At 33.8% G+C, this 12,605-nt stretch overlaps 1 protein-coding gene across 1 annotated transcript in view; it reads right to left on the bottom strand.

Moving 5' to 3' along the window:
• ZGRF1 (zinc finger GRF-type containing 1) overlaps positions 1–12,605 on the bottom strand; it is a 36,980-nt gene continuing 24,375 nt past the window's right edge. The window contains exons 16-26 of the mRNA XM_083367963.1: positions 12,362–12,476; positions 11,959–12,215; positions 11,060–11,219; positions 9,998–10,075; positions 8,725–8,872; positions 6,390–6,517; positions 4,746–4,869; positions 2,553–2,729; positions 2,161–2,295; positions 1,503–1,764; positions 1–950 (exon numbers count right to left, since the gene is read on the bottom strand). Coding sequence (XP_083224089.1) covers positions 799–950; positions 1,503–1,764; positions 2,161–2,295; positions 2,553–2,729; positions 4,746–4,869; positions 6,390–6,517; positions 8,725–8,872; positions 9,998–10,075; positions 11,060–11,219; positions 11,959–12,215; positions 12,362–12,476 — 1,736 coding nt within the window. The 3' untranslated portion in view covers positions 1–798. The remainder of the gene's footprint in view (positions 951–1,502; positions 1,765–2,160; positions 2,296–2,552; positions 2,730–4,745; positions 4,870–6,389; positions 6,518–8,724; positions 8,873–9,997; positions 10,076–11,059; positions 11,220–11,958; positions 12,216–12,361; positions 12,477–12,605) is intronic.

Raw genomic sequence — 12,605 nt, 5'->3', positions numbered from 1 at the left:
TTTATAAATTAAGTCAGAAGTATAGAAATGTAAAGGACATATTATATTAAGCGTTCAGAAAAGAAAAGAAGAAGAGATAGGATGGCACCGAAATATATGACAGGGTACTATATAAAAGGTGAAGCCATGAAATAGCGAATTTAGGTTCCAAGAAGACAGATTAGTGAAAATATTTACTAAAAGAAAATGAGGTTTAATGGTGAAACCAATTACCTGTAGAATTAGGTAGATATAATACCCATCCTTTGCATGCATTCTAATTTAGCTACAGCTATTTGTAAGAGAAGCTTAGTTTGAATTCCTGCTTGAAATAGGGAGCTAGAATGGATAGATTAAAGAGTCACTTCTGGCACAGTGATGATATAATTGTAAGAGAGAAAAAAAAGCCAAGTACGGCTTTTCTTCACAATGATGTCACACAACTGATTGCAGAAAGTAGGTATTTATTGTAATAGCAAAAATTGCAATCCATTATTTATGAATACATTTGTATCCTATTCAAAAATCCATGAGAAATATTTTAAATACAAGTTTATTTAATGCCATGGTATTTATAGAGCAGTTCAAGAATTAAAACAGCTATATATGAGGAAAACGTTTGTTGTCATGAAATGTACAGAGTTTCTAGTAAGTTAGCTTTCATTAGAAATTAATTGTTATAAAGTTATTTATTATATTTAAACTTAAAAAAACAACCCTTTAATTCATGTAACAGTATTACTGGTGGCACTTAAAAATACCAAAACTGTAATTTAATTTTGATTTTCAAGATGAAATCATTGATATAATCCAGTATATTTATGCGTTTGTTTTTTGAGAAAGTGATTCATTTTTAGATTTTTTATTTTTTGTGATGGCTTCTTCTTCCATCTTTCTCTTGAAGTAAGATTTAACAATATCATTCAGTTGCTGCTCACATTGGTTAGCATGTTGTAATCCATTTTTTCTCCCTATAAATAGCAGAATAGTTTATTTACCGTATATATTATATATAATTAAACTTTAAACACATTGACCTATCTACAAGGAACCATATGATAATTCTGCTTGATATAGTATGACTTTAAAGAGAGATAATTTAAAGTTGTAAAGCAGAGGCCCCCAACCCCCGGGCTGTGCAAGTGGTGGGCGACTGTGCACATGCATAGCTCCATTTGTGCAAGCAATGGGCGCGTGTGCCCACTGATCGCACAAATGGAGTTGCATGCACGCCTGCTGGTCACACAGAACCATCTCATCCCCTCCGCCAGTCCACCAAGCCAGAAAGGTTGGAGACCGCTGTTGTAAAGGTGTCACCTTGAGCAGAGAGAGCTTGGGTGAAATCTCTGGTGGATATAAAAACTTGAAGGAGATTTTAGCTCAGCCATTCTCTCATTAGACTATGCCAACAAATTACTATTGCAAATGTAATATTGGGGTGTTTCCCTCCCCACCTTTCTTGCATTTATAAGTATAATGAATGAATAAGTGAGTGATTTATATTTTAAAATATCTTACTTTACCTGTGCAATGCTGAATAATACTTCCCCATAACTTGTTCTTTCTTAAACAGTTTAGATTTCCTACTATCAATAAATGTCTCTTTCCTCTAGTCAGAGCCACATTCACTCTCTTTTCTGAATCTATGAAGCCAACTTGTCTTGTCCTCACACAAGATAAAACAATTATTTCTTTCTCTGCTCCCTGAAAAGCATCTACTGTAGACACCTGGACAGTCTTTATTTGGGCTGCATCCATGTGTATAGCACCAAACAAGTTATGGATCTGCAAATAGAAACAGACGAAGTCCCTGACACTCCACAGCTTTGTAAAAGATTGAATAAAATAAAATTATGGGTAATGATATATGTTCCTAAATTATCTACCATTGGAGCAGGTTGAATAAAAAAGAAGGATTCATAAAACACAATATCAATGGAAATTTTTTATGGTAATGCGAGAAACAGTATATTCAAAATTGAAGCAAGCCATCCCATTACTGAACTGTAAACTTTTGGTTTTTAATTTATAGTGCTTTTTAAACAGAATCATCTCTGATAAATTCCTAATTAGTTTAAAGCATAATGAAGCTGAGGGTCTTTGTTTGAACAAGATCAAAATGATGATATCAAAAATAAAATAAAATACTGCATTGGAATTGTTTTGGTGACTAAAACATACCTTGCTCATTTGGGATTTGTAGAGAGTTATTACCCCAATCATAGATCCATCTACTCCGCTGGCAATCAGAGATTGTATTAATTTGACAATGAAAAATGATTCTGCCATATTGTAGAAACTGTTGTCTGCCTCAATCTAAAAAACAGATTTTGAGTTATATAATGAAAAAAGTCAGCGATATGATAATTAATTGGTTTGGTAGAATAATGAAATGTAGTACTATTAATTTAAGACGGTTTCTCAAATTACATTTATCATATGGCTGCCACTGGAGTGCTCCATCAAATGAGACTGAGAGAAGTACAACGCTCAAGGAAGTTCATTTGCATGAATTAACTATTTTAGCCTTGAATGTATGAAATGGAATTATCATCAATTAATGCAATACTTACTTGTTCTGATCCATTAACATTATAAAAGCACAGAGTTGGTAGCCAGTCCAAGAGAGGACTTCGATCTGTTTCAGAAATTCCATTCAACATAATTCCTTCATAAAATAGCTCATTGGTTATAGCAGCAATAACAGGGTGACAACGATACTGTATTCTAAGTAATATAGGTGCATATCCCTGTGATTATAGCAAGTAGAAAAAGAGAAAAATAACTGAAAAATAACTGAAAGCACCGTTAAATAACTAATGTTACAAATTATATAATGTAGGAAAACAGCAGGAGAGCTAGGAGGGGCTGGAGTTAAACACATCACCACTTTATAGAGTCCTTGCATTGCTCCCTCCCTTGAATTCTTTTGACCCTTATCTAGCACAAATTAGTGCTGTTAGTTGACCAGTTTTGTGTATAGGCTTGAATAAATCTATGTTGCAACTTGAAGAACGACATATTGTATAATAATGCAATAAAAGATTATGCCTTCTGCCTGACATTGTGGGCTGTTCCCTGACACCACTGGATGACATCGCCAGGGCTCGTTGCCTTGGAAGAGTGAGGAAGATTCTCAGGGATGACTCACACCCTGGACGGTATCTCTTTACTCTCCTACCATCCGGTAGGAGATATAGGAGTATAGCCAGCCGTACCAACAGGCTGAAAAACAGCTTTTATCCGTGGGCTATTAGGCTTTTAAATGAGACATAATCTTATGCAGAATTGACTTGGGAGGTCAGTGTGTGGTGTAGTTGGTTCACATGGTGTGGTAGGATGGAGGGTTTGTTGTCACTGTGTGTTGGGGGGGAGAGAGCACGGGGGGGAGGCTCAGCTAATCTCAATGTACACATGTTGTACTTTGACAATAAAGGTTTATTATTATTATTATTATTATTATAATCTCTTATTGTATAATAATACAATATTGAGATTTCTTTTTATGCCAGGCTTTTTGTTGTAATATGTGCTATGGTACAAGTAATGTAATTTAAAAAAAATGTAAATCCAATCATTCAAAATGCTTAGGAATTTTATCAGACAGATTTCAGACAATTGTGTCATTACAGAAAAGAATCCACAGAAGTGGTCGTAAGAAACAGTATTTTTATTTTACGCTGATTATTTCAGAAAATATGTAAATTTGTTATAAAATCCTTGCTGTCACGAACTGGAATATTAATTTATAGTTTTGGGGCTGTCATGATATCATCATACTGTGTATGAAATAAATAAGATTATTAGTCTAACTCTATATAACTGATACTGGTGAAAAATATACTTATCTTCTGGTTTATAACATGTTTCAGTATACAAAGAATTATAAACCTTTTACCCATAGCTATGGAGAATTGAGATAATTGTTTTATGCACTTAGAATGCTAAATCTACCTGCAAACCTGAAATGTAGATTGTTGTTCTTTATGATGTTTTTAAACTGGTCTTTTTTTCAACAAAGAAGCAAGATAATTTGGTCACATAACTTTGTTTTTTCTAAATATATTTACATACTATCTTTTTATTTATAATTTGTGAATATTTTCCTTGAAGCAACTATCTTGTCAGATTATTAATTAGCAACATTTAGAATGTATTTGTATTTTTTTCTATTTTAATAAAGAAATTGCAAAACCCACTCTTTGAGAAAAGAAACATAATAGTTTCATCTTATCTACAAATGTGACCAAATACGCCAAGTCTACAGTATATCTTACATTAAAGATCTAAAAAAGGAAAGTTATTTGATAAAAACATTTTCAAAAATTAAAGAAGCACAAGTATTTGTGAAAATGGTACACTGGCATTTTTTATTCAACGCAGATACTGAAATTGATCTTGCCTGATTCAGAAATCTTCAAAATATGATATATTCCGTGATTTTTAGAAACATTCTAATTGGAGCATTTATTTTAACTGTGTCACTAATTCTTCGTGAAAGAACTTTTAGAGAAGATAGTTATCCAGTCCTTATGATAATCTTCCTTGTGAATGCCTGTTCACGATGGACATCTGATCTGTCACTCACACGTATTCCATACTGAAATATGTACTCAGTATGTACTAAATATTTTCATAAAAAACAGAACATATAACATTAAGAAAGCCACATTTTGTTGGATAAGATTTTGACTCACTTTCTAGGCTCTAAATATTTGTAAAATTAAATAATCAGGTCTATGTCTCTAGATATTAGAAGCACACACCATCAAACAGAGTCGATCAAAGAGAGTTTGTTCCAAACTGCTGTCATGTGCACTTTCAGAACCTTGAATGGTAGGTGGCAGCTGTTTAGGATCTCCAACAAGAATCAGCTTTTCACATTCAAAACTATAAATGGAAATATATTTTTGGACACCACGTATTATATTTAAAAAATGGAAAACTTTCTTTCAGTAAAAGGCAATCGTATATCATATAAATAAAGCATAGCATTGGACGAAAAAAGTCTAAAGACAAAATAGACAGATAGTTCTAGCTGCCTGACCAGCTTCCTAGTAAACTGTAAATGATAACGCAGAGCTGAAATTATGTCTTTATATCTGTTCATACAGCTTAAACTTGTATTACGCTTCACACTTCTGTGCTAAAAACAATTATCTTTAAATTTCTTTCACATCACAAAGTTCAAGAAAACTTGGAGCATGTTATGAAACTGTTAATACAGAAGCCCAAATACAAATATATTAAAATATTACTTGTCTTTCAACAGAATGAATAAACATTACTAATTGATTACTTGTTCTCAATAAACCTGGCAAAGCAAATACATACTGTAACTTTTGTATTGTTTATAGCATTTCCCTCTTTAAATTGGCTTTCATTACGAACTTAGCTCTAATGCCTGGCCAGTATTTATTCTCTCTTAGGATAAAATTAAGTTGTAGAAAAAAAAAATTGTTTCTTGAAACTGACCCAATGTAAAGTGTTTTACACTTTTAACAACTACATACTGAACTTTGGGATGGATAAAGGGCTAATCTACCTTAATCAGGTATTTCTGGATTTGCCTGACCTAGCAGCTAAAAGCAAACTGATTCAACAAGAATCTTTGAAAAAAATGCTTCCAGTTTCTTGAAGATAAATAATATCTTGCTGAGACCCAATTCTGAAATTATAAGAGTTTCTCACCTTCACCTATATTGGCTGTATTCACCATACTTGGAAGATTTCTTTCGCTATTTCAGCTTTAGTTTTCTAAATAATATATTGCATTTAAAAGCTATTCTTGCTGTCAGCTAAGCCATCACAATTTCACACTCCATTTTGAGAATTTAGTTACAAAGTGGTCATTGAGTTGTTGCAATAATAAGTTATATTAGTTGGTTATAAAATATTTTCTTGCTTACATCTTAAAGCAACTTACATACATCATAAGCTAAAACAATCAGTACACTGAATTTAATTACTGGTAGTCCTCCACTTCTGACCATAACTAAGCCTGCAATTACATCCCTAAATCATGCTGATTGTTATCATTATGGGACCGCACCCAATTTTGAGACCTTTTCTACAGTCATTAAGTGAATCACCATGGTTGTTAAGCAAATATGGAAGTCATTAAGTGAAGGTGAAGGTTCTTAAGGGAATCCATTGTCTGGATTTTGCTAGGTTCCTGCAGAACAATTATACTTTGTGGTCATGTGACCATAGGATACAGCAAACAGCCCTAAATTCAGAGTGGTTGCTGAGTGCCCAAAATATGATCATGTGACCATGGGGGGTTGCTGTCCATTGAAATGTTGAATCTGGATTATATGTAGTCCTGGGGAAGTCGGCTGTAAGTTTGAATGATGGTTAAATGACTGGTTAAAAGTCAAGGAGTCTAATAAAGTAAAATGATGCCATACCTTGCAATAGGGAACAGAGAAGATGGTTCTGTCATTTGACTACACTCATCTAGAATCACTATAGGAAACTTAAGACTTTTCATGCATGGAAATGAGCAGGCAGCACAAGTAGATCCCACTACCTTCACCTGTATCAACAGAGGAAAAATAAAGCAATCTGTATACCCATATAAATAAGGAACCACAAATTGTACAATCAAAATTCAATTTATTTATTTGGTATTTCAATGCATTTATATTCAAAAATGGTACTGCCAATAAAAAAAATATCAAATTTATAATGAAACCCAATGAGCAAATATGACTCCATGATGTTGGTTCTATTACCCCTATGCCTGAAGTTTGCTTTGAAAAAATAATAAAACATGCAAAGATTAAAAATGCAAGTCACTTCATTTCAGATTATTCATGTGATGCCATGTTTGCTAACTGATTTCAATAAAAACAATTGATTATAAGGGGGAAGGTTGGTTTCCAAACATTTTGTTACCAGACTGGGTAATACCTTCAGCAGCGTTTAAGGGACCTCAGTGTTAGTGCTCTTTTATTTATAAGGGCTTTTCAGGTGTGAGTGTGTCAGGTGAATGTCTTGACAAGTGATTATTTATAGCCCAGTCTCTTTCATAGTTATAATAAATGCTCAACTTATGGGAGAGTAGTTCAGTCATTCTGCTGGATATGAGTTTGTTCAGATTTCAGGCAATAATAACTACACAAAGAATTTGTCATTTGACAAACTCATTGCAAATGTATTTGAAATATTTTTAAATAAATGTTGATCCCTTTATTTTTAAATTGACATAGTCATTATACTATATGACTTTACAAACTAACATGTTCATGTGTAAATTAGAGGCTATAACACTGAGCTGTTTTTGACTATAAAAAGAATACCCGAGGAGCCCCCTCCCCAACATCCAACTCCCAGACTGTTGCCCACTACCGGGCCTTGAGCTATTCGAAACCAGGCCGTGGAAGTGGTGGGCGAGCATGTGTGTATCCCCACTTGTGTGAGCAGCAGGTGAGCACACGCACACGCTTGCCCACTGCTCACGCAGAACCATCCTCTCTCCCCCCACCCCCCGGCCAGTCTGAAAACCAGAAAGGTTGGGGAACTCTGAATTAAAAGACATTCAGTTTTAGTGGACACCCTTGCCTCATTAGTCTGTTAACCTGAAAAGTTACTGTATTTCTTAAACATTTACTTTTACAGTAATTTGCTTCACATTAAAAAAAAGAACACTAAATGCAGTTTCCAAATTCATCACAGATGATCCTCGACTTCCAACCATTCGTTTAGTGACTATTTTAAGTTATGACAGTGTTGAAAAAAAAAAGTGATTTATTAGAATTTGCATTTATGACCATCACAGTATCCCCGTGGTTATGTATGATTTGTGTGTTTGACAACTAGCATGTATTTATGATGGTTGCAGTATCCCGGTGTTATGTGATCCCCATTTGGAACCTCCCTAGTCAACTGCCAACAAGCAAAATCAATGGGGCAAGCCAGATTTGCTTATTCACTATGTGACTCACTTAATAACTGTGACAAAAAAGTTGCAAAAATTGGGCATGACTCACTTAACAACCAGATAGCTTAGTAAGGTGAATTGTGGCCTTAAATCAAGAAGTATATGTGTTAAGAAAAACTGTTTACTAGAAAATGAACATTATTTTACTTAATAATATAATTGAAATAAGACAGCATTATATGTACTTAACTTCCAGAGCAGCTTTTTATTAATACTGGCAGAGGGAAAATTTGCTTGTCATAATAAAATAATAAAAAAATTATAATGCATATAATAAAATATAATAAAGCATATTATATTCAAATAATTCTATTTTTTGTCTGTAATTTTCATAATTCCCAAAGAGGCTCATCATGATACCTCTCCAAATTATTTATTTGTAGTACCATTGAGTTGGAACTACTGAGTCTATAATTCCACATTAATATTGCTAGAAGCGTTTGCTAATGATGTTTACGCCACAAATTTACTAATGAAGGATTTCTCCATAATTATATTCCATTTCACTATCAATGCATAACTGGGGCAAGAGTCCACAAAGGAAATGCTAACAGCTCCCTCACTTTCTTAATAACTGAATATATGCTTTTTTGCTCAGGAATTTACAGTTCCAGCATGTCTTTTAAAATAAGATTTAATTGTATTCTTACTGTTCCATTGGCTTTAGGCTAGATGACTTTTCTATTGATTTTTTAAATTAGTTTTGTCTGCCACATTCTATTACTTAACCAGAGCATCTAACCATAACAACAAAAAATCTATGCTACCTATTGGCACATGCAAATACACTTCATCATTACCTTTTTCAGGGAAGCTTTATTGGTGCCCAGTTTATGTTGTTCAATAGTCTTCTTCACATACATTTTTTCCACTGGGCTTAAATCCTCCTTCATCAAGGCAAGTAATTCTTTCAGCTGTTCATTTTGAGATCCTGAGTCAGCATGCAAGCTTTAACATATTGCATAATTGTAGGGAATAATACTGAATGGAACAGTTCATTTATGAAAAGTTGCCTCTGCACAAAAGACTGCTGCTTCTACTTTAGGTAGAAGCTGAAATCTAAGAGAAGATCCCAGTTACATTGTCACAAGATACCATTAGCATATTGTTTATGGAATAAAGAAGGGATTATCTGTCTGAATGAGCCTTGTGTAAAAAATTATATTTACATCCAAATCATAAATTATAAGCAGTAACCTACATTAGAACTTACTTGTTTATATATGAGTGCATTCAAACATTTTACACAGATGGTAGCCAGCAAGATTTTTTTTACTTATTAGATTTATTGGACTATCTCAAACACAATTCTAAGCACCTCATATGTTTTAAAATGAACATTTTATACCAGTTTCTTCCAGAGTAGCTTATAGAAATCAAAACCAATTTTTAAAAATAATTTTAAAATGATCGAACAGCAGAATTCAGTTAACAATAAAACCATCAAAAAATTCACGTGACTTTTTAAAAAAGTTCTGAAAAATAAAATGTCCTGCGATACAGTGATATAGAAGTACTCAACATCTCAACCTCATTAAGAATCCATTTCAAGTGCTTATTTTGCTAATTTATGTCCCATACTTTCTAATACTTAAAATGGCTTACATCCTTTAATAAAAACTACTGTCAGAATGCCCAGTGCTCACTTATCCCATGCTGCCTTTGGAGGATAGGGAGTAATGGTAAATGAATCTAGAAAAAAATGTTTATGGTGAAATCAATAAAATAATTATTCTAATTGTATAAGTTGCTAAAATTATTTTGAATTTCCACTTAGCTTCCTGTAGTTTGAAAGCAACTGTGACAGCTGCTTATACGGTTCTCTTCTGAAAATACTAGTCTATGCTTGTACCTCTACGCAAACCTGCTTGATCAAAGGCTCCTAGTACAGTGGCTCCCAACCTTTTGGGCGCTAGGGACTGGTTCCTGCGGATGGGGCTCTGCTTGTTTGCGCAGCCTTGTATCTGGTATACTGCGGTCCAGTGCTTGTCCACAGACCAGGGGTTGAGAATCCCTGTTCTAGTAGATCCAAATGCGACTCTTGGACCTGGTTAAAGATTTTAAGCAAGTTACCTGTAAGGAAGTATTGGCTTTGCAATTTTTTTAATGCTTCCCACTCTAATGAAGTCTTCAAATCCAATGTCTAGTAGGCTGAAATAAGCAATAATTCATTATTTTAAATATCTTAAAAGAAATGTTGATACTTTCATTTACATTTTGTCACGGTCATTAAATCGCATCACTTTACAAATTGAAATATTCATGTGCAAATCTGAAGCTATCACACTGGGATATCCTTAGCAAATTACAAGGGCTCATGAGGTGGGGCTTTTCTGTGTGTTTGTGCGCGCCTTTGAGTCCGCATTAATTACTGGCAATTACCTGAACTAGTCCCTGCTGTTTTCTTGGCAAGATTTTGGAAGTAGTTTACCATAGCCTCCTTCCTGAGAGAGAATGACCAGCCCAGGACTCCCAGCTGGCTTTGTGCCTGAGGCAGGACTTGTGGCCTCCCAGTTTCCAGCCTGATGCCTTAACCATGACACCAAATGTGTCAGGAGAGCGAAGCGAGTATCTAAACACTTTTTCTCCATTTGAGTAGTGAGTCTTTCCACTGAATGCTCCAGGGACAAAGGGATATTAATGCTCCTTTTAGTCTGCAAAAGGACTACGAATTGGAGGAATTTGGGTAGAAACTTGCTACATTAATCATTTTGTCACTCTGTGGCAGGGTTAAATAGTTAGGAGAGGAGACTCAGAAAAAACGCTCTTGGGGCAGAGTTTGGTTCAAATTTCAATAGGTCGTCATAGAATTGCAAGTTTCCAAAGAAAATTCAGTAACATTCTTTTCATTTTTTTTCTAATTTGATTCTTATCAGCTATAAGGTTTTAAAATGTTTTCTAATCTTAGATTAAACTAGTATTTATGCGTGTGAAAGTTCGATTAGAAAGTGCTTTTAGAGTTCACCAAAATAGCATTTTAGGTTCCTATCCAAAAGAAAAACAAAAAGCTGCATTTGATTAGTTCGCAAAAATAAAGAATACACCAAGATGAATTATATGCAGATACAGCATTATTGTAAAAAAAACATCTTTTATGGAAACAATCTGAGCATAAATGATTTCTAAATTACTTACCTCAACAGTATTCTGTCTACAGCAACATTGGTGGAAGAAGAAACCAATACTTTCCATGGCACTGACTGTTTGCCATTAACTGCTTCATTGATTTCAAATATTTGTACCAGGAATAAAATAACAATAGCCAGCAATAAGCTTTTTCCAGATCCAAATACACCTACATGTTGAGTTTAATAAATTAGGAACATTAAACATATTATGTATTGTTCTTTTGAATAGGTGTTTTCTTTGAAATTGGGCTGAGCAGTAAGGAAGTTAGAGAAATCAGACATTCATCATGAGAAAACGTCAACTAAGCATTCTTAGCTGTGCATACAGTGATTGCATCGAATTAGCTGAAATGTAATATTGGAATTAGAGTGGAAAGCCCACTAATGCTTTGATTGCAATATAGGTAGTCTTTGACTTATGGCTGTAATGAAGCCTGGAATTTTTGCTAGAATAGTGAGAAGATTCAGGTAATATTCTCTCCTAATTCTGTATATGTAGAATTTACCTTTCCATTTAACCTGCATGTCAGTGGATATTAAAGTAGTTTGCACAAAAAAACCCAACCTATTCAGTATAAAACCTCCCAAATAAACCTAAGTAATTCCTACTTTCCTCCTCATTACACACTTCTACATATCCCAAATATGCTCATGGCAAAATCCTAACCTTCCAGAGTAGATTTGGTGGGGTACATGGGAAGCTGCAATGTGGAATATAAATCTAGTATTGTACATAGTTCAACAGTTTGAATATAAATGGTTGATAGTAGTAAAAAAAAAATCTAAATTAAAATCCTGAAAAAAATGTTTAGAGAAGGAAGACAAAATTGAAGATAGTTCATTAAAATATGGACTGAATGTAGGACTGGAGAAGCCAAAAAATGAAGCTCTTGTAAAATAATTTACCATGTATTATTGTTATTGGAAAAGTCGGATGCTTCCCTGTTTCTGTGTTAATTTCTTGAGATGTCATCATGGCACCGATCTGCATCATTGCTGCGGCCTGATCTTTATTTAGCTGAAAAGCTTGAATAATTTTATTGGCAAGATTTATAACTATTTCTGGGCTGAACACTTCAGATTTTATTGCATTTGTATTTAGTGCTGGTGGTTTAAACTTTTGTTTCCTTTCTTTGGTTTCTGGAAATAATTCTTTGAAACTCCTAAAATATAAGAAAAGAAAAGATTTAACCTATTTAGAACTTAGCACTAGAATGAAAATATATTTCCAGTCAAGTAATTCAAACGTATTTGTATCAATGAATGTACAAATCTGTTTCTGTTTTTAAGTGACAGTATTACTACTTACTTTGAAAGTAGATGCTGCATGATTGGCAAAGTGATCAAACTGACATTTTCCTGTATATTTCTCAAATTTGTAAGTTCAGTGCTAGCATTACACACGAACAAGGCATGAACAATCACTAAGAAAGAAAATATAATAAGAAATAGATATTTAGAGATGAACTTAACTAAAAAAAACCATTTGAATCTTAAGTTAAGTCCAAAAAGACAGGACACTATACATCCCAATATCAATTATAACAATAATT

The sequence above is a fragment of the Vipera ursinii genome (assembly GCF_947247035.1).
Source record: "Vipera ursinii genome assembly, chromosome: 7".
NCBI classification, from domain to species: Eukaryota; Metazoa; Chordata; class Lepidosauria; order Squamata; family Viperidae; genus Vipera; species Vipera ursinii.
Note: the sequence above shows the minus strand (reverse complement) of the source record. Positions and strands in the feature narration are given on the sequence as shown.